At 62.8% G+C, this 27,080-nt stretch overlaps 1 protein-coding gene across 1 annotated transcript; it reads left to right on the forward strand.

Annotated features, from left to right (window-relative positions):
* Positions 1 to 306: 306 nt before the first annotated feature.
* STAG3 (stromal antigen 3) lies at positions 307 to 27,011 on the forward strand (the record flags this gene model as incomplete). The annotated part of the gene is made up of 32 exons (XM_029055044.1): positions 307 to 415; positions 2,322 to 2,460; positions 5,064 to 5,163; positions 5,433 to 5,567; positions 5,830 to 5,926; positions 7,353 to 7,429; positions 8,204 to 8,408; positions 8,802 to 8,953; positions 10,443 to 10,516; positions 10,773 to 10,896; positions 11,549 to 11,647; positions 12,379 to 12,458; positions 13,337 to 13,444; positions 13,725 to 13,839; positions 14,034 to 14,139; positions 14,381 to 14,484; positions 14,994 to 15,086; positions 15,171 to 15,260; positions 15,950 to 16,150; positions 17,510 to 17,580; positions 18,040 to 18,127; positions 19,394 to 19,474; positions 19,796 to 19,888; positions 20,024 to 20,192; positions 20,280 to 20,455; positions 21,835 to 21,936; positions 22,743 to 22,891; positions 24,001 to 24,129; positions 24,252 to 24,415; positions 25,880 to 26,054; positions 26,775 to 26,852; positions 26,954 to 27,011. Coding segments are annotated over exons 2-32 (3,624 nt in total), but the record flags the coding sequence as incomplete, so codon positions are not given.
* Between the last annotated feature and the right edge of the window lie 69 nt (positions 27,012 to 27,080).

Here is a 27,080-nt window from a genome sequence, read left to right on the forward strand (position 1 = left end):
CCGGGGCGGGGGGACGGCCAATGAGGGCGCGGGACGGGGGAGGGGGGCGGGGACGGGCCAATGAGGAGGCGGGCCGCGCCGGGGGGGCGGGGCCGGAGGGGGATCCCGACCAATGAAAAGGAGGCGCTGGAGAAAGGGGGGCGGGGGGAGCGCACGTGACCGCGAGGCGCGCGAGGGAAGGAGCGCGTGGCAGGCACGCGAGGCGGGAAAGGGAGGAGGCCGCGCGCACGGCGAGGGCGGCGCAGGCGCGCACGAGCCCCGATGGGAGGGGGAGGGGGAGGGGGAGGAGGACGGGGGGGAGGGGCGGCGACCGTTGGCCCTCAGGCGGCGCCATCTTGCGCGGCCCCTTCCACCCCACCTTCCCTGGGCGCCTCAGCCACAAGCGCCCGACCAGGGCGAAGAAGAGGGGCCGCAGGTGCCCGGCGGGGGGGGAAATGAGGCCCCAAAGGGTCACCCTCTCCTCCTTCCTCCCGCCCCGCCATAGCTGAGCGGGGCCCTTCTCCTTGGCCCGCCCAGAGAAAGGGACGGGGCCTTCGGGCTCAGGCCGAGACCCCCCAGAAAGGAGGCAGGGATCCCCCCTTCCCCACCCCAGACAGAGGCCCCAAGGCGGGAGGGAGAGCGATTCTCCAAATCCAGTCAGGAAGCCCCCGGGTGGGGTAGCAAAATGGCGGGGGCCTGAGCCCCTTTCTCTCTTCTCCCCCACTTGCAAAAGTCTGAAACCAGCAAAGAGCTTCCTTCCCCTCCACTAGGTAGAGAGTGACATGGGCTAAAGAACTTTCACCTTGGGAAGTGAGTTCCCTCCTTGCCCGCTTCCCCCCACCACCGTAGCCCAGCGTTTAGTACGGCGTCTGGCACGTTGAAAGCGCTTAACGAAGACCGTAAAAGAAGCTCGGACTGGTGGGGGAGAAGAAAGAGGGCTGAGAGCCTGGAATTCCTTCTGCCAAGGGTTCTTTGGCCCACGGGGCAAAATTGAATTGCCGTTCTCTCCCCATGGGGCTTTCCGTAGGAAGCAGTGGGGAATCGTACTTTCCAAGCGCTCAGCACAGTGCTCTGCACCCCGTAGGCGCTCAGTCGGTACGATTGAATGAATGAAAAGATAACGGTGGTATTTGTTAAGCGCTTACTATAAGCAAAGCACTGTTCTAAGCGCTGGAGGGGTGATAGAAGGTGATCAGGTTGTTCAATAGTATTTGTCGAGCGCTTACCATGTGCAGAGCACTGTACTAAGCGCTTGGAATGGACAAATCGGTAACAGATAGAGACAGTCCCTGCCCTTTGACGGGCTTACGGTTGTCCCAGGTGGGGCTCACGGTCTTCATCCCCATTTTACAGATGAGGAAACTGAGGCCCAGATCCCCTCGGGGGTGCCCTGAATTTTCCTCTTTCACCGGGATGGAGCCCCTAATCCCTTATTCTCAGTTTCCCTTCCTTTCTAGGATTTGGGCACCTAAGGGAGTGACCCCGTGACCATTCACCCTGTATTTCCTGTCCCAGACTTGGAGGTAGCCCCATTCCCTTCCATCCCGGGTAGGGGACCTCCTTTTTTTTTTACGGTATCTGGTAAGCGCCTACTGTGTGCCAGGCACTGTACTAAGCCCTGGGGTAGGTACAAGGTTGTCAGATTGGAAACGGGCCCTGTCCCGCACGGGGATCTCGGTCTTAATCCCCACTTTACAGATGAGGGAACTGAGGCCCGGAGACGTGAAGTGACTGGCCCCGGGTCAACCAGCCGACGAGAGGCGGAGAACCCGGGGCCTTCTGGGACAAGCAGCGCGGCTCAGTGGAACGAGCGCGGGCTGGGAGTCGGAGGTCACGGGTTCAAATCCCCGCTCCGCCGCTTGTCAGCTGTGTGACTTTGGGCAAGTCACTTCACTGGGCCTCAGTTATCTGTCAAATGGGCATTAAGACCGGGAGCCCCACCTGGGCCAACCCGCCCGCCTTCCGTCCTCCCCGGCGCTTAGAACAGCGCCTGGCACATAGGAAGCGCTTAACAAATGCCATCCTTATTCTTATCCTGACGCCCAGGCCCAGGCTCGATCCACCAGGCCACGCTGCTTGCCGTTGTCGCCTCGTGATAACGACTATGATGGTGGTGTTTGTTAAGCACTCGCTACGTGCCAAGCCCTGTGCCGAGCGCTGGGATCGTCAGACGAGAAGCAGACGGGACGCGGGCCCCGGACCTTCACAGTCGAAGGGGGAGGGACAGCAGCCGGGCAGGGGATTCTTTATTATTATTTTCTTTTTTTTTGGTAGGGTTGCGGCGGGGTGAGGAAGAAGAAGGCAGTCAGCTCCCTCCCTTCTCCCTTGCCCCCCACTTCCAGGAGAGGCCATGCCTGTGCCGCAGTCACCCAGCTCCAGCTCCTCCTCCCGGCTCAGGAGCCTCAGGAACGCCACAAGCAGCTCTCAGGCCTCTTTGGCGTTGAATGAGGATTCGGACTCCGCCCCGACTTCACCCGAAGAGTGAGTGGGGGTTGGCTGGAAGCTTCGGGGCGGCCGGCGGGGTCTGCCCTCTCCCCCACCGGACCAAGCGGTCCCTCCCCGTCACCTCGGGGAACCCGACACGGCTCTTCTGCTCGTTCACCCTCCGCCCAGCCTAACAGGTCCCCTTACAACCCCCCTCGCATCTCCTCCAAGAGGCCTTCCCCCACCGAACCTCACTTTTCCTCATCTCCCGCTCTCTTCTGCATCCCACAGCGCTGAGGTCCAGACCTGTCATTTTAGTTCTTTGTATGGATGTCTGTCTCCCCCGCCCTCGGCCGTGAGTTCGCTGTGGGCAGGGACTGTCCCTGTTTGTTGTATTGTGCTTTTCCAAGCGCTCAGTAAATACGTCTGAACGAATGAACCTCCGAACTGGAATCACTGCTCTGCTTTTTAGACTGTGAGCGCGTTGTAAGGCAGGGATCGTCTCTATCTGTTGCCGAATTGTACGTTCCCAGCGCTTAGTACGGTGGTCTGCACACAGTAAGCGCTCAGTAAATACCATGGAATGAAGGAATGCTCTCCACTTTTGTCTCCCTGCCTCAACCTCTCCTCCCTTCAGACTATCTCACCGTCGCACTTGTCTTTCCAAAGTGTCCCATCCCCATTCCTTTATAAGATGTCCAGGAACCCGCCGTCGTTTCCCGGATTTAAACGGGTCCGTGGCCGTCAACTTTAAACACGCTAAGCTCTTTCCTCTAGACTGGAAGCTCGTTGTGGGCAGGGAAATGTCAGCAGGTCTGTTGTATCATGCTCTCCTAAGCACTTAGTACAGTGCTGTGCACATAGTAAGCGCTCAGTACCATTGATTGATCAGCCTACCCCCTCTCGCCCCTTATTTTCTCTCACTCCTAACTCCTCTCTAGCTCTCCAGGAAAAAGGATGGGCAAAATACTGTCCGGATGACCCGTCGGACCTACCAATCAATCCGTGGTATTTACTGAGTGCTTACTGTGTTCGGGGCGCTGTACTAACTGCTGGTGCTTGGTACCTTTATCAGCTTAGCACTAGATCTGGGAAAGTACATGTCTGTATGAGTTTGGTTTTTTTTTTAAAAAGTCTGCACGGGAGAATTCTTGTGTCAAATTTATTAGCCCTCAGTCTGCCCACTTCCTCCCGCTAAACTCCGGCAAAACTCGCCACGTACCTTCGTCGCTCATCGTCTTCGGTGGTATTTTTATGTTTTGGAACCACCGATAGCGTCTGATGGTTAGCACCACATCAAGCGGTCGGGACAGTACAGTCCCTGTCCTTGGGGATCTTACAGTGTCACGCGGGCGACAGCCACCGAAATCACAGATCAGGCAGCAGCGGAGTTGTAAATGCCAACGGGGTTGTAAGAATTTAAGCATTTAGGAAAGCTGTTCTTGTTCTTCCTTTCCACTTAAACCGGGATCCCGATGAGAGACGGGGATTGGGTTCGACCTGATGATCTGGTAGCAGTCAATCAGTCATATTTATTGAGCGCTTACTGTGTACACAGGACACGGGACTAAGCGCATGGGAGCGTACAATATAACAGATGCATTCCCTGCCCACAGCGAGCTTACAGTCTAGAGGGGGAGAAGCTACTCCAGCTCTTAGTACGGCGCTTGACACATAGTACGCGCTTAACGAGTACCATTTGCAAAAAGTACCCTTTTTAAAAAAAAGCCTGGAAGGGGCAGAGAGGCAATTGGGGGAGAGGAAGTGGGGAGATGAGCGATTAATCGGGGAAGGCCTCCTGGAGGAGATGTGACCTTAGAAGGGCTGTGAAGCAGTGATCTGTTGGATGGCGCGGCGGTGGGGGGTGGCGTGTGTGAGCAAGAGGGTGGGAGATGAGAACGAAGCACAGCGAGCCGGTGAGGTCGACAAGAATGAAGGTATCGAGCTCGGGGGTAGTGGGAGAAGACTGGAAAGACTAGATTTTTGGGTAGGGAATGTGTTATAGAGTGCTTTACTCTCCCAAGTGCTTAGTGCAGTGCTCAGCGCTCAGTAAATATGACTGATTGATTGGAAAAAGTAGGAGGGAGGGAAGCGACCGGGAGCTTGAAAGCGTGAGTGAGAGGAAACGCGTATCTGATCGTGGCTTCACGGGCCCAGCACACTCATCTGGCTCTCCCCCGTCTCTGACCATCCCGCCCCTGCCTGCTTTCAGGTCGTCTTCTGCCTCTCAACCCCACCGGGCCCCGCTCTGGGTTCCGAACTCGTGCACTCTCCGCTCGCTGTCAGGGAGCCGGTCCGTTCCCCATCCTCCCCCCCAGCCCGACTCGCCCTCTTGGTCGGTCTCCCTGTCCCCGACCCCTCCCCTCATCGGTCCGGGTCATCTTTCTAAAGGGTCCCTTGGGCCACATCCCCCTGATTCGCTGTTGACTCCGGGGCAAGGGGTGGGTTGGGGGGCTTCATAGTAATGGAAGGAGGTGGGCTCAGAGAGAGGCCTTGCCCCGGCCTGTTGGAGCTGGGGAAGAAGGTGGCTAAGGGGGACCACCTGCCCTCCTCATCCCCCCTGACTCCCGCTTCTTCCCCCCACACCTCCTCTTCCCCCCACCTCCTTTTCCCCTCCACCTCCTCTTCCCCTGTCACCTCTTCTTCCCTCCCCGGCCCAGGTATGGCGGCGACTGCCCTAGCGAGGACAGTGACTTTGTGGAGATGTTCCAGCTGCAGCCGAAGAAGCGGGCGGCCAGGCACCCGCCCAAGTCGCCCCAGGTGAGCGAGCTCTCTCCTGACGGATCGGAAGCCCGAGGGCCGCAGGAGATCCCGGCGGGTGGTTAGGAGTCCGGCCCGGGGCGGGGGTTCAGGGTACATCCACGCAAGCGACACGTGAGGCCCTGCGGCGCTCTGACACGCTCCTAGGTACGTGGCTCTTGTTCGGTCCCCGGTCCGCCTGGTGGAGGAGGATGGGGAGCGGTGGATGGGGAATGGCCATTCCCCCCCGCCCCCCAACATTGCTCTCACCACTCATCCTCTCCTTCCAGAAGGCAAAACGTTTGAGGAAGGAGGCCAGGGGTGGGTGGGGCCGCCAGACCCGGGAGGAGCTCCAGGAGCAACCCCAGGAGTCCCCGCCCAGCGACCTCTTCGAAGCCGTGAAACTGGGCAGGAGCGCCATGCAGGTAGAGAGCGAGCCCCACACCGTCGTCATCTCTGCGCCCTCCAGTTTGTATCGGCGGAGGCGAGGCCTCAGAGGACGCCACCAGACGAGGCTGGGGGGTGGGGGGGTCACCTTCCCCGGAGACCCCCCCGGGCTGGAATCGGGGGGGTGAGGGCGGGAGGTGGGGATTTAGGGCTCCCCTCTGTCCCCTGGAGCCCCCAATTTCCCTTCCCCTCTCCGTCCCTTGAGTTCATCCCCCTCCTTCCGCGCTCTGTCCCTCCCAGGCTCTGGTGGACGACTGGCTGGAGAGCTACAAACAGAATCGCGACTTGGCGTTCCTCGAACTGGTCAATTTCATCATCAGATCTTGTGGCTGCAAAGGTGAGGAGAGGCTCCCTTCGTCCTCCAACCCTCCTCCTCCTCCCTCCACCTCCCTGCTGGGGCATGGCAACCTGAGGGCGGGTAAGGTGCCCCTCGCTTCCACGGCATTCTCTCAAGCGCTCGGCAGAATGCTGTGAACTTGCTCGCTCAAGCAATACCACTGGCCGATTGATTGGGAACGCCCGCTTGGGATTAGGTGAGCGGGAATGTAAATGGAGAAAGGGGAACGGGGAGAGGGCATTTCAAACAAAGTTGAAGTTGGCGTGTGCCGTCCGCTCCGCTGGAAGTGAGAGAGGGTGTCTCCCGCCTCGGGCAGTTGCCACTCGGGGGGAAAATGAAGGGAATGGCTCCTCCATTTGTCTGCTGTGTGACTTTGGACAAGCCATTTACTTCTCTGTGCCTCGGTGACCTCACTCGTAAAATGGAGATTAAGACTGGGAGCCCCATGTGGGACAGGGACTATATCCGACCTGATTAACGCGTTTGTACTCCAGTGCTTGGCACATAGTAAGTGCTTAACAGGTACCGTTATTATTATTATTTTCATCAGCCAGGGTCTCGAAACCAAACGATGGATGGCATTTTGCCATCGAACCTTATGGGGATGGGGCAGTTCTCTTAGACCACGGGGGGTTGGGGGACGGTCTCGCGAGGTCAGACCCACGTACCCCAAAGGAAATGTAAAGAACCTCAGAGACAGAAGCAAAAAACACTAGGAAAGATGCATCAGAGCTCGAAAGGCAGCAGCGAGAGCCGTCTCCATGAGCACGGGCCTGGGAGTCCAAGGACCTGGGTTCTAATCCCCGCTCTGCCGATTGCTTTCTGTGTCACCCTGGGCAAGCCAGTTCCTCTGGGCCCCAGTTGCTTCATCTTGTAAAATGGGGTCTCAATTCCTGTTCTCCCGCCTCGTGTGAGACGGGATTGCGTCCAATCCGATTATCTCGTATCTCTACCCCGGCGCTTAGTACGGTGCTCTGCCCCGAAGTAAGTCCTTAAGAGGTAGAAGTATTATTTTTATTATTGATATCATTAACTTTGGCCATTGAGCTACCCGATCTCATTGAGGTGACTCAGTCTTCTAAACTGTAAGCTCGTTATTACGGGCAGGGAACGGGTCTACTAATTCTGTTGCATTCTACTCTTCCAGGTGCTTACTACAGTGCTTTGCACCTAGTAAGCACGCAGAAAATCCGACCGATTAAATCGACTGATCTGCCCCTCAGTTTCCCCATCAATAAAATGGAACCCCCCCCGTGCCTGGCTCCCAGGGGTGATGGGAAGGTGGATGAGGTCGCTGAAGTGCAAGATGGAGGGTTTTTTCTCCTTTTTTTGTTGCTTTTCATCCCCTTCTGCTGTCGGAAGGCCGGCGGAAGCCGTAACGGCCCCGTCCTCCCAATTTTTTTTACCATCCTTCCTCCCCCATCAGGCACGGTGACCCTGGAGATGTTCAAGACCCTGCAGAACTCAGAGATCATCCAACAGATGACGGAGAAGTTTAACGAGGTAGGGGGTGGAGAACTGTATGGCCCCGGGGGTGGGGAGCTGAATAATAACCGTGGTACTCGTTAAGCACTTACTGGGCGCCCAGCACTGTGCTAAGAGCTGGGGGAGACCCAAGGTAGGGTGGAAATCAGGTGAATCTGGGAACCTCTGATTCTGAGCTGAAGAGCAGACTCCTAAATAGTAGTGATAGCATTTGTTGAGCGCATAGAATGTGCAGAGCACTGTACTGAGCGCTGGGAGAGGACACACAGGTGGGAATTAGACATGGTTTAATGGTCTAAATATGGGGTGGGTGGCGGCGGGGAGGCGGGCGCTCACAGATCGAAAACCTTCAGCCAAGAAGACCCTCCGGAAATGTCCTTGGGAGATTGCGGGGGGATGGGGGTGCAGACTTGGGGAGCCTGAGGGGAGAGGAGCCGGGACAGGATGGGGAGAGGGGCTGGGGATAGGGTCGCATAATGTGCTATCTGGTAAGCGCTTACTATGTGTCAAGCGCCGTACCAGACGCTGGAGTCGACGCGGTCTAAGTAGATTGGACACAGTCCCCGTTCCACGTGGGGCTCAGGAGGGAAGAGAGAAGAGGTGTCTGGGTCCCCTCTGTGCAGACGAGGAAACTGAGGCCCAGAGTCATTAAGTGATTAGCCAGAGAGTATTGGAGGAAGACCCCCAAAACGCGGAGTCCCGGAGAAGAGCCTCGTCTCCGAGGCTGGACTGACAACCATCTTTCCCCTTCCCGGCTCCCCCCGGCCCCGGTCCCCCTTCCCGGCCCCGCAGGACTCGGTGGAATACCCCTTGTCAGCCTCCGGCCCGACCTGGAAGAAATTCCGGGGGAGTTTCTGTGAGTTCGTCAGCTCGCTGGTGCATCAGTGCCGCTACAGCTTCCTCTACGACGAATTCCTCATGGATACCCTCATCTCCCTGCTCACGGGCCTCTCCGACTCCCAGGTCCGCGCCTTCCGCCACACCAGCACCCTGGCCGGTGAGCGAGGGAGGGAGGGAAGGACCGTGGGCCCCGGGGGGCCGGAGGGTCGGGGGCCCGGGCCCCATCCCTCCCCCTCCAGACTCCTCCTCTCTCTCCGTCCCGTAGCCGGGATCCTCCCCGCAGCCTCTTCACTGGTTCGTTCGTTCAGTGGTGTTCACTGAGTGCTTAGCGTGTGCAGAGCACTGGACTAAACGCACCGGAGAGGACAGCAGAACGACAGACGATAGGTTCCCCCTGCCCGCAACGGGCCGACGGTCTAGAGGGCTCCTCTTCCGACCATCGACGGTCGGGATCGCGGTCAGCCCCCCGCGGGCTGCGCCGCGTCCCCTCAGACGGACCCCCGCCCCCGGTCCCCCCGCCGCCTCCCCCGTCCCCCCACTCTCCCGCCAGCCATGAAGCTGATGACGGCGCTGGTGAGGGCGGCCCTGCACCTGAGCCTGCACAAGGACAACAACCAGCGCCAGTACGAGGTAGAATGCAGCAAGGGGCCCGGGCAGCGGGCACCCGAGCGCGTAGAGAATCTGCTGCAGAAGCGCAAGGAGGTGAGGCCGACACCCCCCCGACAACAGCCGGGTCCGGTCCCCCCGAAAGGACCCGCCGGGACAAACTCCTGGATGGGTGGACGGGCCCTCGTCCCTCCTCCTGCCCCCGAGAGAGGCTCTGGGACGCCCGGGTTTGACGTCCCGGCGACGGACCGACCGCGGCAGTGAGGGGGCCGTGGGGGGAGGGCAGGGTCAAGGGGGTTCCCCCCTCAGGGAGGAGGAACTGCCGCAGCCTCCCCCTCCCGGCACCTGTCCCCTCCCCAAGCCAGCGGATCTCGTGATCCGCTCGTCCCCTCCCCAAACCCCGGGCCCCGGTTTCGGATTCCCGGGTCCAGATCTTTTATGGTCCATTTCTACCACCCCCGTCCGTCTCACGCCCCCTGCCCTCTCTGGGTAGTCGCCTTTGCTTCTCTCCCTCCTTCACCGCCCCCTCGCCTCAACCGTCCCTCGTCCACTTCCTCAGCTCGGGGACGTCCGTGGGCCGGACCCCACGGCCGCTGGCCGCTCCCAGCGTGGGCTCCTCGCCCCGGCCAACCCTCCCGCCGCCGCCTCCCGCCGCGGTCTGGAGTTTGTCCTTTCCTCTCCCCGCGGGGGCGCGGATCAGTGACCAGGGGCCGAGCCCGCCCCGTGCAGCCCTGACCCTCGGCCTCGGTGAATCGGAGCAAACCGCAGAGGCGGCTCTGAGGGACCGGGGCTTCCGCTTGTGGCTGACCGCGGGGCGGGGGGGGAGGTCAGGGGAATCCCCGGCCCCGGGTAGGCGCCTCCTGGCCAGACCTCACAGACCCATCTCCTCCCTCCCTTCCTTCCTCTCCACTTCCCTCTCCGTCTTTCCCTCCCTTCCCCTCCCTCTCTCTCCCTTCCTTCCTCTCCCTCCCTTTTCCGTCCTCCCTCTCCCCCCCTCTCTTTTTCTTTCTTTCTCTCCTCTCTTTTCCCCGAGGAGTGGGTTACGGCCAGTGGGAGGAGGAGTTGAGAGGAACAGAAAAGGATTTGGCGAAACCTCTCCGATCGGGGTCTCCCAGTGCACCCCGGGCAAGCCCTGAGGGATTTGTGCCCGCTTACTGCCGCCGCTGGCAATGAGGTGGTCCGATCAGCCGGACCCAGTGGCTCCCGGGAGGCCGGCGCCATCCGTCTCGGACCGCCTCCGGGTTCGGCTGGCACCCCCCTCCCGCCCCGCCCTAGGGCCTCCGACCCGCAGACCGGCCGGGGCCGATCCGGGCTCCCAGAAATCCACCTCTCCCACCAGTGACGGCCCCCCACCCCCGTGTCCCAAACCACGATCGTCCCAAACCGGAACGGTCCCGAATCTCGTTTCCTGGAGTAGGAGCGAGGCGGGATGGGGCGAGGGAGGGGGAAGGCAGCGCGCCTCTGGGTGGTCTCTGTGGCCCGGAACCGGGGCGGGGAGGGGACGGCCCGAGGAGGGAACGGGCCTCCCGGCCTCGGCCCCCGTGGCTGAGGGTGTCTCCGGCTTCCGCCCGAGCCCGTTTCCCAGCTCCAGGAGCAGCAGGAGGAACTCCAGGGCATGATGAACAGCATCTTCAAGGGCGTCTTCGTGCACCGCTACAGGTGAGAGGGGAGGGGAGGAGCCAGGAGGTAGAGCCGGCGGGCCCCCGTCCACCCCCAGCACTCTCGCGCCACGGCGTGAGACCCCTTCTCCCGCTTCTCACCCGGAACCCGGCCTAGGGAAGGGACAGAGGAGGTGGAGAGGAGTTGATTTGGCCCCTTTATCCACCTGGGGCTTCGAGTCGTTCCTTCCCAGAAGTTGAGTACAGAGCCCGGCGCCCCGTGGGCGTTCAGCGAGTACCGTGACCGCCCCCGCCAGGGACGTCCTGCCGGAGATCCGCGCCATCTGCGTGGAGGAGATCGGGAGCTGGATGCAGAGCTACAGCGCCTCCTTCCTCTCCGACGGCTACCTCAAGTACATCGGCTGGACGCTGCACGATAAGGTGGGGGTCCCCTCCCCGGCCCCCCTCGGCCCCCTCGTCTTGCCCCCGGGAGCAAAATGGGGTGCGGGGGGTTGCGGCCCCTGGAGAGTCGCCCCCGGCCCGGTGGGCTTCCCTGGGTGTCTCCCTTGGAGGCTCCGCCCCTCCGTACGTGTGTGTTTCGGGGGGGGCGTCCCTGGACCCGTGCGACCCCGATCCCGGGCGTAGGAGGGGTCGTTTCCCATCGTCATCTTCACCCTGTCTTGCCCTCCCCTGGTCCGTGCGGGACAAGGACCGCGTCCAACCCGACTAGCCTGTCTCCACCCCAGCGCCTGGCACCTCGGAAGCGCGTGACAAATACCACTAAAAAAGAAAAGCGCATCTCCCCCGGCGCTCAGAGTGGCGTTTGACGCGTAGTAAGCGCTTCACACACGCCTTCGTTATCATTATGATTGCGTTTACTGTGTGCAAAGCACTGTTCTAAGCGCTGGGGAGGATACGGGGCGATCAGGTGGTCCCTTGTGGGGCTCACAGTCTTAATGCCCATTTTACAGTTGTAGCGGACCCTCCCAAGCGGGCAGGGCACACAGTAAGCTCTCAGTTAATGCGACTGAATGAACGAATATCGTTGTTACGATCATTATTGATCATTCCTCTGTGTTGTTCGGGACTTCAGCAGCGGGAAGTGCGCCTCAAATGCCTCAAGGCCCTGCAGGGGCTTTACGGCCGCAGGGAGCTCATCGGCCACATGGAGCTCTTCACCAGCCACTTCAAGGTGAGGGGCCGGGCCGGCGGGCCGCGAGGGGCCGAGGGAGGGAGGGCGGACCACCCGCCCGGCCTCGGTCCCGCCCGAGCCACCCGCTCTCGATCGGAGAGCGGCCGCGCGGCCTAGTGGCCCGTGTCCAACCCGATCTGCTTGTACCCACTCCGGAACCCAGTACAGTGCCTGGCAACGTAGGAAGCGCTCAACGGATACCCTAACTATTATTGTCATTCCCCCTATCCGCCCTCCCCTCCGCGGTGACCGAGTCCTTCGATCCGTGTTCCCCTTAAGCGCTTGGCTACTCCCCCCCAGCTCCGTGGCATTTAGGTACGCGTCCTTACCCCCTGCTAGTTCCCCTAGCCCCTCGTTTGTTCTAATGTCGCCTTGGGGGCCGAGAGCCGGCCCACCGACTCGCTCGCGTCGTGTCCTCCCAGGCGCTGAGCCCGGGGCCCAGCGCACAGTAGGGGCTCGATAAATTCCACTGCCGGATCGATTTGGCTCCCTGGCTGGACCGGGGGTGAGCCGGCCACCGCGGTCCATCAGAGAAGCCCAGAAGGGCTGCCGCTCTGCCTCCGTGTCCTCGTCATCCTCCTCCCCCTCCTCTCCGGCCTCGCGTCTCCATGTTTAGCGCCTCGTCCGGCCCGCCCAGCCTCTCCCGATCTTCTCTCCGTGGCCCCTGGGCTCCCAGGGTTCGGATGGGGAGGGAGGGCGGCCGCCGCCCCATCTCCTCCTTCCCTCCGCAGGACCGCATGGTCTCCATGGTGTTGGACCGGGAGTGGGACGTCGCAGTGGAGGCCATCAAGCTGCTGACCCTCATCCTGGAGTGAGTCCCGGCTGCGAGTATTCAGGCCCGCGGGCCGGGCGGTGGGGCGGGGGACGCTGCCCGGTAGCCCGACTCCGGGTTTAGCGGGCCGAGGTCTCTCTTGTGCCGAGAGACCTCCAGGAGAAGAGGAAGAGCAGTATGGCGTAACGGATGGAGCCCGGGCTTGGGAGTCAGAAGGTCGTAGGTTCTAATCCCGGCTCCGCCACTTGTCTGCTGTGTGACCTTGGGCAAGTCCCTTTACTTCTCTGGGTCTCCGTTACCTCATCTGGAAAATGGGGATTGGGACCGCGAGCCCCATGAGGGACCGGGTCCAACCCCATCCGCTCGTATCCACCCCAGCGCTTAGTACAGTGCCCCGCACATAGTAAGCGCTTAACAAATGCCATAATTATTATTTTTATGCGGCCGCTCAGCTGGCCCAGACTCCCTCTCACCCGAAGCATTCTCTCTGATCTAGCTCCTGCTTCTCCTGGAGCAATGTCGTCGTCACTGTCGTAACTCCTCTTCTTCCTCCTCCTCCCCTCTTCCCCTTCTGCTTCCTCTTCTTCTCCTCTTTTTACGCCTCTTTCCCTCATTCCCTCCTCCCCTCCCCCCCCCCCACTCCCCACCAGGCGTCACCTGCCTCGAACCTGGACCGAACCCTTCAGTTCCCTCCTCCTTCCCCCTCCCCATCTTCTGCCTTTGGGTGGGTCTCCTGGGAGCGATGTGTTGGAGGGGTCCCCGAACCCCTAGCCGCGGAGAGAGGGGTTCGGCCTGACTCCGCCCGTCGGAAGGAAGCCGGCGGGGGGCGAGGGGAGCGGGGGGCCGACGGGGCGGGCGAACCCCGGCCCCCCGCCCGCCCTCCCCCTCAGCCGCACACGGCCCTCTCCCCCCGGCAGGAACATGGAGGGGGTGCTGACGGAAGCCAACTGCGAGAGGGTCTACCCCGTGGTGTACGCCTCCAACCGGGCTCTGGCCTCCGCGGCCGGGAGGTTCCTCTACCGGAAGTGAGGGGCCCGGGCGGCCCGCCCCCTCCCCGCACCCTCGTCCTCCGCAGTGTCTCTGGGCCTCCCCACCTACCGCCCCCGACCCCCATCCCGTGGCTTCCCTGCCGTCAGGCTCCCTGGGTTTCCCAGCCCCTCTTCCGCCCGCCCGTCACTGCTCCAGCTGCCCGGCCCCCCCGCCCCCCAAAGTCCCCCACCTCCCTTCCCCGTCTTCCACCGGCCTTCCCATCCCTCACGGATCCTCTCTGGACTTTGGGGTTTCTCCTCCTCCCCGCCCCCAAAGGCTGTTCCTCCCCGAGGAGGAGGACGATGACGAAATGGAGATGGGGCGTGAGCAGCCGCAGAGACCCCACGGAACGTTTTTCCGGCTCCTGCTGGCCTTCTCGATGGAGAGCGAGGTGCCGCCCCGGGCCGGGGGGGATCCGGGGGAGACGGCGAGGTTGGGCTGGGCGGGTTGGGGAGGGGGGTGGTCTCGGTGTGATTGAAGGTGGGAGGGGGTGTGTGGGGAGGAAATGCGGGGCATTTACGACCCCCTCTCCTGCGCCACCCCCTGCCCCCCAGACCCACGCCTTTCCCTTCACTTCCCCGGCAGCTCCACGATCACACGGCCTACTTGGTGGACAGTCTTTGGGACTGTGCGGGGCCTCAGCTGAAGAACTGGGAGGGTCTGTCCGTGCTGCTGCTGGAGGAGGAAAACAGTGAGAGGGCTGGGGGCGCTGCCCGGTCGGGGCCCGGGGGCTTCCCGCCCCGAAATCCCAGGAGAGTGGACCGGGGGGCGGCGGGTCTGGGTGGTCGGCCTCCCCCCCTCCCCGAGGCCGGCGTCGTCTGGGAGGTCGAGGACCGCCCCGACCTCGAGGGACGAGGGGAGTCGGCCAGGACCCGCCAAGGGGAGGCGGGAGCCGGCCGTCGCCGACCGGGTGTTTCCAACCGCGCCGGCAGGCCTGGGGGACGTGCAGGAGAGTACGCTCATCGAGATCCTCGTGTCCAGCGCCCGGCAGGCCACCGAGGGTCACCCGCCCGTGGGCCGGGCCACCGGGCGCAAGGTACCCGGCGGTTAGGGGGCGGAAGGGCGGGAGGCCCCGCCGTGCGCGGGCCGAAGCCGATCCCCGGGATCCGACGGTCAGGCCGACCGGCGCCGCGGGACGGGGCCGCTCTTCCCACCTCACGCTTCCGCTGTCTCGGCCGCCTCCGTCTGCCTCCGTCTCTGTCCCTGTCTCTGTCTCTCTTCTCCGTGTCTACTCCGAACCGTAACGCTCGCCCCCGCCCCCCACCTCTTCCGGGAGACCCGGGCACCGGGGCCGGCCGCTCCGACGGGCCAGACGGCGGCATCGCCACGGCCTCCGTGGGGTAATTCCCGTTCCGCTTCCCTCCGCCCAACTCCGAAGGAAAGACCCCCCCCTCCCCCCCAACTCCCGGCCGCTTTCGGCCGAGCAGGCCGGGCCAGGGGTGCCCGGGGAGGGGCGGGCTGGAGCGGCTTCCCCCCGCGTCACTGGGCACCGACTCGAGCGGGCCGCCGCTTCTCTCTCCTCTCCCCCCGTCCTCGGAACCGCAGAATTTCTCCGCCAAAGAGCGCAGGGCCCAGGCGGATGACCGGGTGAAGCTGACGGAACATTTCATCCCGCTTCTGCCCCAGCTGCTGGCCAAGGTAACGGGGCGGCGGGACGGAGCGGCGGGGGGGAGCCGGGGCCGCCCGAGCCCGGGGTCAGCCCGCCTCCCGCCCCCTCCGCAGTACTCGGCCGACGGGGAGAAGGTCACCCCCTTGCTCCAGCTCATCACCTTCTTCGACCTGAATATCTACTGCACTGGCCGGCTGGAGAAGGTGAGGGGCCGGTGGGGACCCTCTCCGCGCCCCTTCTCACCTCCTCCGCTACTCCTCCCTCCTCGGCCCCAGAACCCAGGCCTTTTTCCCCTCCGTGTCCCCCCCACCGGTCCTCGCTTCCCCCGTCCTAAGTCACTCTGCCACTTCTGAGCGCTTCCGATGTGCCGAGCGCTCTACTAAGCGCCGGTAGAGAGGCACGAGAATCCTCTCCCTCAGCCTCTGTCCTTTCCTTTTGTTTTTCTGGTTAAGGTTAAGGGCTGACTCTGGGCCGGGCACCGTACTGAGCGCTGGGTGGGGGGATCCAAGCTCATCAGGAGGGACGCCGCCCCGTCCCACGTGGGGCTCGCCGTCTGAATCCCCGTTTTACACATGAGGGAACTGAGGGTCACCGAGCGGCCGAGCCGCGATTAGAACCCTAGGTCCTCAGATCGCGGGCCCGGCCTCCTTCCGCCCGGTACCGTGCTCCCTTCTCCGCCCTCTCGACTGGAAGCTCGTTGAGGGCAGGGAACGCGGTCCTCTGCCAAGCGCTTAGTCCAGTGCTCCGCCCCCAGAAAGCGCTCGATAAATACGATCGACCGGCCGGCTTCTCCCGGCTGCGGGCCCTCCCTCCCGTTCCGGGCCCCGTGGACTCACGGTCCTCCCCTGACGGCCCCCTCCCCGTCCCGCCCGCCCCCCGTACCCTCCTGCAGCACCTGGAGCTGCTGCTGCGGCAGCTGAGGGAGGTGGTGGAGAAGCACGCGGAGTCGAGGGTGCTGGAGGCGGCCGCCCGCGCCCTCTACCTGCTCTGCAACCCCCAGTTCACCTTCTTCAGCCGGGGGGATTTCGCCCGCAGCCAGCTGGTGGACCTGCTGACCGATCGCTTCCAGCAGGAACTCGGCGAGCTGCTGCAGGTCCGGGGGGGCGGCCGGGGAGAGGTGCCCGGAGACGAGAGAGGGACAGGCCGGGAGGGCGTCCCGTTGGGTGTGTTGGATGGTTGGGTTGTGCTCTCCCCAGTACGCAGAAAGCGCTCAGTAAATACTATCGCTCGCCGTGCGCAGGAATGTGTCCCTTTGGTGTCCCACTGTACTCTCCCAGGCGCCGGGTACGGTGCTCTGCGCACAGTAAGCGCTCAGGAGATGCGACTGAACGAACGAACGGATGGGACGGGAGAGAGGGGCACGGCCTAGCTTTTTAATCATAATAATGCTGATAAGTGCTTACTCCTTGCCAAGCACTGGGGTAGATGCCGGGTAATCGAGTTGGACGCTGTCCCTGTCCCACATGGGACACCCAGTCTTGATCGCCATTTTACGGAGGAGGTAACTGAGGCGCGGAGAAGTGAAGCCAAGTGCCCAGGGTCACACAGCGGACAGGTGGCGGAGCCGGGGTTAGAACCCACGGCCTCCGACTCCCGACCCGGGCTCCTGCCGTTAGGCCGTACGCAGTAGGCGCTCAGTAAATACAATTGAACGGAGGAGGGAGGGCGGCTCTGTACCCTCCAAGCACTTGCGGTTCTCTGTTTTCCTCTCCCAAGTGCTCCGCACATTGTGAGTGCTCAATAAATACCACCGATTGAAGGATAGTCACCCCACCTTCTGCCCCACAGCGGTTAGGTGCATACCCGCCATTTCATTTAACGTCCGTCTACCCCTCTAGACTGCGGGCCCTCCGTGGGCAGGGAGACGTGTCTGTCGGTTCCGTTGTATCATCCTCTCCCAAGCAGCCAGTACTCTGCTCCGCGCCCAGTAAGCGCTCAGGAAATATCCTCGGCTGGTTGACGGTTTGAGGGGCAGTGGCGTGGAGCCGCTCCTCGGGCGCGTGGTCTTACACACTTCATTCGGGAATTGACCCGGCCTAATGGAAAGAGCCCAGGGCTCAGAGTCGGAGGACCCGGGTTCTAACTCCACCTCCGCCCGTTTGCCTGCCGCGGGACCTGGGGAGTCCCCTTCTCTGGGCCTCGGTCTCCCCGTCTGGAGAATGGGGATTCCACACCCGCTCCTTCTCCTATTCGGACCGCGAGCTCCGTGCGGGTCGGGGACCTCGGCTCCGGTTATCCCGTCTCTACCCGCAGCGCGGAGTACGGGGCCGGCCCCAGAGGAAGCATCCAACGAATTCCCACAGCTCTTATTTTCTCCGTAGCTGTTGCTTCTGGGTCCTTCCTCCTCCCTCGCTGGTCGGGAGGCTCCCCGCGGGCACGGGCCCGTCGGACGCCATCCGGCCTGGGGGGCGTCCGACCCCCGCGAGTGACCAGCGGCCCCTCCGTCCCTCAGGCCTCCTACCTGGACGAGGACGAGGTGTACAACATGGCCGCCACCCTGAAGCGCCTCTCTGCCTTCCACAAGTGAGACCGTCTCCTCCGCGAGGCCTTCCCCGCCTGAGCCCTCCTTTCCTCTTCTCCCGCTCCCTTCCGCGGCGGCCTGACTCGCTCCTTTTATTCACTCCCCCCCTTCCCGGCCCCACAGCACTTATGTCCGTATCTGTCATTTATTTATTTCTGGTGATGTCTCCCTCTAGACTGCAAGCTCGTTGTGGGCACGGAATGTGTCCGTTCATTGTTCCGTTGTCCTCTCCCCAGCGCTTAGCATAGAGTACGGGAAGCGCTCGATAAATATGACTGACGGAGAGACCGTCCTCCTTCCCCTCTCCCGTCTCCATCTTCCGTCCGTGGCCGTACCCACACACGCGCACGTGCGTGGACCCGCTCCAGAGCCCGTCCCGCACGAGGGGGTGATGACGGAGGAGGGGCCCACCGTCCCGGCCTCTCAGGGCTCTTCCTGGTCGTGTCCTCCTCCTCTCCCAGCGCCCACGATCTAACCCGCTGGGAGCTGCACGAGCCATGTTGCCGCCTCCTGCGCAAAGCCGTGGACAGCGGGGAAGTGCCCCAACAGGTCAGTCGTCCCGTATCGTCTCCGACCCCCATCCCTCACCCCGTCTCGCCTCCCCTTCCCCCTTCCGCGGCCCCGTGGGCTCGCCGGTCTCTCCCGCGGCCTCCGTCCCAGCTGCCCTCCGACTCCGTTGCCCTGGCCTTCCCGCCCTTGAGAAGCAGCGCGGGTTGGGAGTTGGGAGTCAGGGGTCGTGGGTTCTGATCCCGCCTCCCCACTTGTCAGCCGGGTGACTTTGAGCAAGTCACTTCACTTCTCCGGGCCTCAGTGACCTCATCTGGAAAATGGGGATGAAGCCTGGGAGCCCCACGCGGGACCACCTGATTACCTTGTATCTACCCCAGTGCTTAGAGCAGTGCTTGGCACATAGTAAGCGCTTAACAAATGCCGTCATTATTATTGTCATATCCACACCCTTAGACTCGGTCACTCTCCCCTAGCTGCCGCTGCTTTTTCTTTTTTTTAAATGATATCTGTTGAGGGCTTACTGCGTACAAGCTGAGCGGGGTGGACGCAGTCCCCGTCCCACCTGGAGCTCACGGTTTTAATCCCCATTTGACAGATGAGGGAACTGAGGCCCAGCGAAGCAAAATGACTTGCCCAAGGTCACACAGCTGACACGTGGCGAAGCCGGGGTTAATACCCAGCTCCTTCTGACTCCCAGGCCCGGGCTCTAGCCACTAGGCCACACCGCTCCTCCTTTTAACGACCATCTCTCCCCGTAGACCGTAAGCTCCTCGGCGTGGTGTAGTGGATAGAGCACGGGCCTGGGAGTCAGAGGGTTATGGGTTCGAATCCTGGCCCCGCCACATGTCTGCGGCGTCACCCTGGGCAAGTCCCGTCACTTCTTAGCGTCAGTTCCCTCACCTGTAAAAACGGGGATTGATCCGGCGAGCCCCACGTGAAACAGGGCTGCCCCCAACCCCGTTCGCTTGTACCCACCCCAGCGTTTAGCGCGGCGCTTGGCACGCAGTAAGCGCTGAACAGAAACCATTATTATTTGTTACTCTTAAGGGCTGGGATCGCATCCAAGAGCTCTACTGTCGCGTCCTCTCCCAAGCATTTAGTCCAGTGCTCTGCACCCAGTGAGCGCTCACCGGATACCAGTGATGGATCGAGTAGCTCTCCTCCACTCGCTCCTTCGGTCCTATTGATTGAGCGCTTACTGAGCGCAGAGCACTGTGCTAAGCGCTTGGGAAAGTACAGTGCAACAATAAAGAGTGACATTCCCTGCCCGCGACGAGCTCGCAGCCTCTCCTGTGTGTGTGCCAGGTGATCCTGCCGGCCTTGACCGTTGTCCACTTCTCCGTCCTCTGGTCTCTGACCCGCCTCTCCACCACCAACCCTTCCCAGGTGAGTGAGGGCGGCGGGGAGGGCGGCGGGTCCGCCTGCGGGGAGACAGGCGTCGATGCAAATAGAAAAGATGACGGAGGTACTCAGAAGCGCCGCGGGGCCGGGCGGGACGGTCCGAGGGAGCAAGTCAGGGCGACGCAGAAGGGACCGGGAGATGAGGAAAAGTGAGCTCGTTGCGGGCAAGGAATGCGGGCGTAATTTCTCTGCCGTCCCCTCCCAAGCGCGTGCTATGGTGCCCTGCGCCCAGTAAGCGCTTAATAAATCCGACTGGATGAGCGACGTCTACGTCGCTTTCCCCGTCTCTCTCCGTCTCGCCCCCAGCGAGAGCTGCTGGACCTGAAGCAGAAGATGTTGACCTTCTTTGGCTACTGCCAGAGCTGCCTCTCGGATGTGGATGCCGAGATCCGGGAGCAGGTGGGGGTCCCTCGCCGGCACGCCCCGCCCCCTCGCGTCGGGGGGGAGGCCGGGACCCCGGGGGGAGGACCGGAGGTCCAGGCCGCCCACCCTCTCCCGCCCCTCTGTCTCCCCCTCTCCACCCCCCGAACCCAGGCCTTCGTCTTGCTGAGCGACCAGCTCCTCGTGTTCAGCTCCCAGATGGTGCTGGGGGGCCGCGAGGCCCTGAAGCCCCTGGTCTACCAGCCCGAGGCAACCTTGCAGGCCGAGCTAGCCAGCTTCCTCATGGACCACGTCTTCCTCCCGGCGGGGAAGTCGGACTCCAGTAGGAGGGGCCGGCGGGGAGGAGGCGTGGGGGCGGCGGGCGGCGGGGGGGGCCGGGTCCCTGACCGGCCCGGCGGGCCCCTGGCAGGCTGTGGGGACGAGGAGGAGGAGGAGCCGGATGACCAGGATCAGCAAGAGGAGAAGTACAAACAGATCGGGCTACTGCACCAGCGCCGGAACCTCCTGGCCGGATTCTGCAAGCTGCTGCTCTACGGGGTCCTGGACATGGAGGCCGCGTCCGACGTCTTCAAACACTACAGCAAGGTGAGCGTCGGGGGCGGAGGGGACGCGGGGGACGGACGCGCGCGACGGGCCGCTCCTCCAACCGCCTGCCGGGCGCCGGGTTCGGAGACCGGACCCTCCGGGGGGACACGGTCCCCGGCCCACCCGGGGCTCACGGTCTCGGGGGGCTGAGCAGGCAGGGGAGAGGAGTTTGGGGCCGGGCCTCGTCCCCCTCGGACCGCCCCCCCCCCCAGCCTCACTCGAGGCGCCGAGGGGCCGGTGGAGGGGCGCGGCGGGAGGTGAGCCAAGCGGTGGTCGTTACCGCGTGCAGACTGTGCGCAGAGCACTGCGCTGAGGGCTTGGGAGAGGACACGGTCCCAGCCCACAACGAGCTCACAGGCTAGAGGGGGACGGCCTCGTCGCCGACGGCCTTTACCGCCTACAGAGCCGGGTCATAATGTTGGTATTTGTTAAGCGCTTACTGTGTGCAGAGCACCGTTCTAAGCGCTGGGGGAGATACAGGGTCATCAGGTCGTTCCCACATGAGGCTCACAGTCTTAATCCCCATTTTCCAGATGAGGTAACTGAGGCCCAGAGAGGTTAAGTGACTCGCCCACAGTCACGCAGCTGACAGGTGGCAGAGCCGGGATTCAAACCGGGTACTAAGCACTTGTGAGAGGACAACAGAACGGAGTTGGTAGCGACGTTCCGCGTCCGCAACAAGCTTCCAATCTGGAGGGGGATAATAGCGACGGTATTTGTTAAGCGCTCGGCGGGTGCCGAGCACTGTTCTAAAAGCTGGGGTTGATACAAGGTAATCAGGTCGGCCCACCCGGGGCTCACGGTCTTCCTCCCCGTTTTACAGGTGAGGGAACTGAGGCACAGAGAAGTGAAGTGACTGTAGAAGCAGCTTGGCGTAGCGGATAGAGCCCGGGCCTGGGAGTCACGAGGTCGTGGGTTCTCATCCCGGCTCCGCTCCTTGTCTGACGTGTGGCCTTGGACGAGTCACTTCACTTCTCCGTACCTCCATCTGTAAAATGTGGATCGAGAGTCCGAGCCCCACGTGGGACAGGGACCGTGTCCAAGCCGATTTGCTCGTATCCACCCCGGCGCTCAGTACAGTGCCTGGCACGTAGTAAGCACTCAACTAATACCATACTTATTATTAGAGGAGATGAGGAGGGGCCAGTCCGATCCTGCGGGTTCCCCCGGCGCCTACCTGCGGTCCCATCTCCCGGTCCCATCCCGTGCAAGTGAGGTTGCCCCTGCAGCGGGGACGTCTCGGATTCTCCCCTCTCTGCGGCCCCCGCCCATCCCGGGCCCGCCCGGGCCGGGGTCCTCTGGGAGAGAGGCGCGAGAGGAGCTGTTCCCAAAGGCTCTGGGGCCAGCGGCCCCCCAATCCGTGCCCGCCCCCTCCCCAGTTCCACGACGACTACGGCGACATCATCAAGGAGACCCTGACGCGGTTGCGGCAGATGGACCGGAGGAAGTGTGCCCACATCCTGCTGCTCAGCCTCAAGCAGGTACCGCCTCCGCCGGCGCTCTCTGAGAGCCGGAGGGCTTGGTGGGGGGACCCCCCCCCCGGGGCTCAGCCCTCCCCTACTCCAGGCTGGGAAGCCTCTCGCCCCTGAGGGAGAAAGAAGGGGGCATATGTCCCCCATTCCAGGCTGGGAAACTCCTCGCCCCCGAGGGAGAAAGAAGGGGGTGTGCGTCCCCCAATCCAAGCTGGGAAGCTCCTCGCCCCCGAGGGAGAAAGAAGACGATGTGAGTCTCCGACTCCAGGCTAGGAAGCTCCTCGCCCCTGCGAGAGAAAGAAGGGGACGTGTGTCCCCACTTTAGGATGGAAATCTCCCCCCACCCCCGAGGGAGAAAGAAGCGGGTGTGTGTCCCCCCCATTCCAGGCTGGAAATCTCCTCACCCCTGAGGGAGAGAGAAGAAGTGGGAAGTCCCTCACCCCCTGAGGGAGAAAGAAGGGGGCATGTGTCCCCACTTGAGTTTGGGAAGCTCCTCGTCCCCGAGGGAGAAAAAAGGCGGCATATGTCCCCCATTCCAGGCTGGGAAGCTCCTCGCCCCTGAGGGAGAAAGAAGGGGGTGTGCGTCCCCCAATCCAAGCTGGGAAGGAAAGAAGGGGCTGTGACTAGGGGGAGAAATGCCTGGTGTGGGGGCGAGGGCCCTCTTCCGTCCAGGCCCGGGGGGCTGGGGTTCCACTCCCCGTCGTTCCTCCCGGCCGTTGCCTTCCCCGGCCCCCGGCCGACGGGGATCGATCGGGTCCGAGGGGAGCCTCTTCCTGTCTCTGGGCTGCGTCGGGGTCCCGTCCCGCCGGGGCCAGCTGTATACAGAGACGCTGCAGGAGCAGGGGCCCCGAGGGCTGGAGGGGCTCCCGGCCTTCGGCGAGATGCGGGACCTGGCCCGCAGGTTCGCCCTGAGCTTCGGCCCCCAGCAGCTGCAGAACCGGGACCTGATCGTCATGCTGCACAAGTGAGGAGAGAGAGCGGCGGGGGCGGCCGGGGGGACTGGCGGGTGGGGAGCCGGGGGCCTCGGGCGGGCCACTGACTTCTCTCGGCCTCCGTTCCCTCGGCGGCGGCAGAACGGGAAGGAAGCCTGGCCACCCTCCCCCTTAGACTGTGAGCCCCAGCTGGGACAAGGGAGTCGGTCCGAGCCGGCGGTTCGCCAGTGTTCATCCATTCATCCATTAACCGTATTTATTGAGCGCTTACTGTGTGCAGAGCACTGTACTGAGCGCTCGGGAGAGGACAGCAGGACAGTAAGCTGACATATTCCCTGCCCACAACGAGTTTATAGTCTAGAGGGGGAGAGACAGACATCAGTACAAATAAATGAATAAATAACAGGGCTTGACAGGTAGTAAGCGCTTGACACACGCCACAATGATTGTGATTATGATTATCGAAAGTCAGAACCTCCGGCTCATGCCTTTTCCCTTGACTTAATGATACTTCTGGGTCATCACGGCGGCTGGATTCGCCCCGCAAGCTGCTTAATGGCTCCAGAAGGGCAGAGGGCCCTGTCTTCCTCTTTCTCTCCCTTTCTCTTTTTCTTTCCCTCTCTCTCTCTTCATCCATCCTCTTCCTAGCCTCCCCGGGGCCAACCTGGGTCCTCCTAAGTCGGGAGCCAGAGAGGCGAGGGAAACCAGGCGGTCGATGGGACTGGGATCGGTCAGTCGTGTTACCGAGCGCCGACTGTGTGCAGAGCACCTGACCGAGCCCTTGGGAGGGTACGCTACAATAAACCGACACGTCCCCTGCCCGCAACGAGCTTACAGCCTAGAGGGTTCTACTCTCTTGTCTGCTGGGTGACCTTGGGCAAGTGACTTCACTTCTCTGGGCCTCAGTGACCTCCTCTGTAAAACGGGGATTGAGGCCGTGAGCCCCACCGTGGGCCAGGGACCGGGTCCATCCCGATTTTCTTGCGTCCGTCCCAGCACTGGATGGATGCACGTAGTCAATGTTTTCCAAATAAATGCCGTGATAATAATAATAGAGGGTCTACGGGCGGGGGGCTGTGTGGGGTGGAGGGGGCATGCCGCCCCACCATCTTAAGCGTTTCTCTTCCATCCCCCCGATCAGAGAAGGCATCAAGTTCGCCCTGGCCGAGCTCCCGCCAGCCGGCTCCTCGGACCAGCCCCCGAACCTGGCCTTCCTGGAGCTGCTGATGGAATTCTCGGCCCGCCTCCTGCGCCAGGACAAGAAGCTGCTGTGAGCCACCCCCACCCCGGGCCGGGAGTGGACGCCGCGGGCCGGCCGGGCTTGGGGAATGAACGGCGTGGGCACGCCTCCCCCTTTCTCCCCCCCCCCCACCTTCTTCCCTCCCCTCACAGGCTGTCCTACCTGGAGAAATGTCTGGACCAGCTCCCCCAGCCCCCCACCCGGCCCTGGGGGCCGGTCCTGTCCTATAGCCGCTCCCTCAGCTCCCCGGAGGAGGCCGACACCACCCAGGGCAGCGTCCGGTACCAGCCCCGGGCCAAGAGGCGCCGTCTGGAAAGTAAGGTTCCCACCTTAGCCCCCGGCTCTTCGGTTCCCGACGTCTTCTCCTGCCCCGTCCCAGACCCACAGAGGGACAGAGAAGGGCCCGAGAGCAGGGGGGTCTGGGGGGAGAAGCCGGGGAGGCGAGAGCCCACTCTCTCAGAACGGAAGAGGCCCGGAGGCGACCGCCAAGGGGACCGGGATGCCGGGGCGGGGGGACGCCAACGACCCCGGGCGAGGGGTTCAGCCCGCCGCCCCTTCCCTGCGGAGACCGGGACGTTAAATGGCGGCAGGGGCACCCCTCCGGGCGGGACCGGAGGCAAGTGATTTTTGAGGGCCGGCCCGGGGAGCTTCCCGTTGGTCACAGGTGACCGGAACACGTAGGGAAACTGGCGGTGCTCTGTTAAGAAAGAGTTTGCCTTTTAAGGCCGGTTGCGGCCAGGGCATCTCTTCGCAGACCACGTCCCCCGGAGCGGGCCTCTCCTTTCGTTTATTTGATTTTATTAAATGGTATTTAGCACTTACTCTGTGCCAGGGACTGTTCTAGGCCCTGGCACAGGTAAAAGCTAATCGGGTTGGATGGGATCCCTGTCCCACAAGAGGCCGACAGTCTTAATCCCCATTTTACGGGGGCGGGGGGGAACTGAGGCCCAGTGAAGGGACCCGCCTCAGGTCCCACGGCAGATAAGCAGCGGAGCGGGGACTAGAACCCAGGTCCTTCTGACTCGTGGGCTCTCCCACTAGACCACGCTGCTTCGCCCTGTCCTGTCGCTCTCCAAACTTTTCCCTCGGAGAGAGCTCCCTCTTCTCCCTCTCCCCGAGAGGGCAGGAATGGGGCTTGGGATGGGATTGTTCCCATTTTTTTTTCCACCTATGGGGGAAACCGCGGCCCAGGCAAATTAGGTAATTGGTCCCAGGACGTATCGTGTGGTAACGACGGGCCGAGACAGGAAACCCCTCGCCCCCGGCCCCGCTTCCATTGGGCAACACCTCTGTCTTCGGTCTCTGCCTTTTCGCTCTCTCTTTTTCCTCTTATGGTATCTGTTCAGCGCTTACCGTGTGCCAGGCACTGTACCAAGCGCTGGGGTAGCTACAAGCCCGGCAGGTTGGACACAGTCCCTGCCCCATCTGGGGCTCAGAGTTTTATCACCAGTTTGCCGACGAGGGAACCGAGACCCAGAGGAGTAAAGCGACTGGCCCAAGGTCACGGGGCAGATGAGCGGTGGAGGCGGGATTAGAACTCAGGTCTCTCCGACTCCCAGACCTGGGTTCTAGTCACTAGTCTCCTCTCTGGGCTCCAGAGGAGCCATGAGGAAATCAGAAAGCCTAAAGGCTCCACCCCCGGGGCTCAGAAGTCTCTTCTGTCATATTTCGGCGTAGCGAGCGCTTCGCAAGTACCGTTTTAAAAAAAGATGGGCTCCGGGCGCAGGTGTCTGAGTGGGATTTCAGGAACCGGGGGGGGCCGACTGGTGTGTCTCCGCAGCTCCCTCGGCGGGAAGCCGGCCGAGGGTGCGCCGGCCTCGGGAGCGGAGCCCTCAGCTGAGCAGCTCCCCAGAGGCGCCCCGCCTCACCTCCACGGCCGTGAAGGGCCACCAGCCCGCCCGGCAGCTGCCGGAGGAAGAGGAGATGGAGAGCTCGGAGTCGGATTTCTTCCCGAGGTGGGGTCCGGAGGCGGGGCGGGAGGCGGGGTGGCACTCAGACCCGCTAAGAAAAATAATACCGTGATGTTTGGTAAGCGCTTACTGTTCGTATGTGCCAAGCACTGTTGTAAGCGCCGGGGAAGGTACAGGCTGATAGTAATAATAATGACGATAGTCTTTGTTAGCGCTGACGATGCGCCAAACACTGTTCTCAGCGCTGGGGGAGACACAGGGTCATCAGGTTGTCCCACGTGGGGCTCGGTCTTCATCCCCATTTTCCTGAGGAGGTCCCCGAGGCCCGGAGAAGTGAAGTGACTCGCCCAAAGTCACCCAGCTGACAAGTGGCGGAGCCGGGATTAGAACCCCCGACCTCTGACTCCCAGGCGCGGGCCCTTTCCACCGGGCCACGCGTCCTCTCTCCGTAAACTTCAAGTAGACGTATGGGCGAGGGAAGTGAAATTTTACAAAGGAGGGAACCGAAGTCCAGAGAAGCCAAGTGACCGGCCCGGGGTCACACAGCTGACGAGTGGCGGGGCCGGGATGAGAGGCCAGTTCCTCCCGACTCCCAGGCCCGGGTTCCAGCTTCTGCTCCCTCCGCGACCCGCTGGCCACCTCCCCACCCACCCCCTTCAGAGGCGCTCTCCCCCGTCCCTTTCGCTCTTGCCTTCCCCCCTTGCTCAGTGCGGTTGTCGCCGTCCCCGACCCCTCCCTTCCCCGTCCGCCATCTTGTTCCCACAGTCAGTCGTGGAGGGCCAGGCCGCCGCAGCGCCGCAGGTTTGACCGTACCCAGCCCGCCGTGGACAGCCAGCTGACCCGGTGAGCGGCTCCTCCTCCTTTCCCCGTCCCCTCTCGGCCGCCGCCCGGCGCTCTCTGGGGAGGAGCCGCCTCACGCCCGGGCTTTGTCCGCCAACCCCCAGGCTCAGCCTCGTGGAGGTGGAGGAGGAGGACGAGGAGGAGAAGGGCCGGGAGCGGGACGACGACGAGGAGGAGGAGAAGGGCCGGGAGCGGGAGGACGACGACGAGGAGGAGAAGGGCCGGGACGAC

This window comes from Ornithorhynchus anatinus, chromosome X5 (assembly GCF_004115215.2).
Source record: "Ornithorhynchus anatinus isolate Pmale09 chromosome X5, mOrnAna1.pri.v4, whole genome shotgun sequence".
Lineage (NCBI taxonomy): Eukaryota > Metazoa > Chordata > Mammalia > Monotremata > Ornithorhynchidae > Ornithorhynchus > Ornithorhynchus anatinus.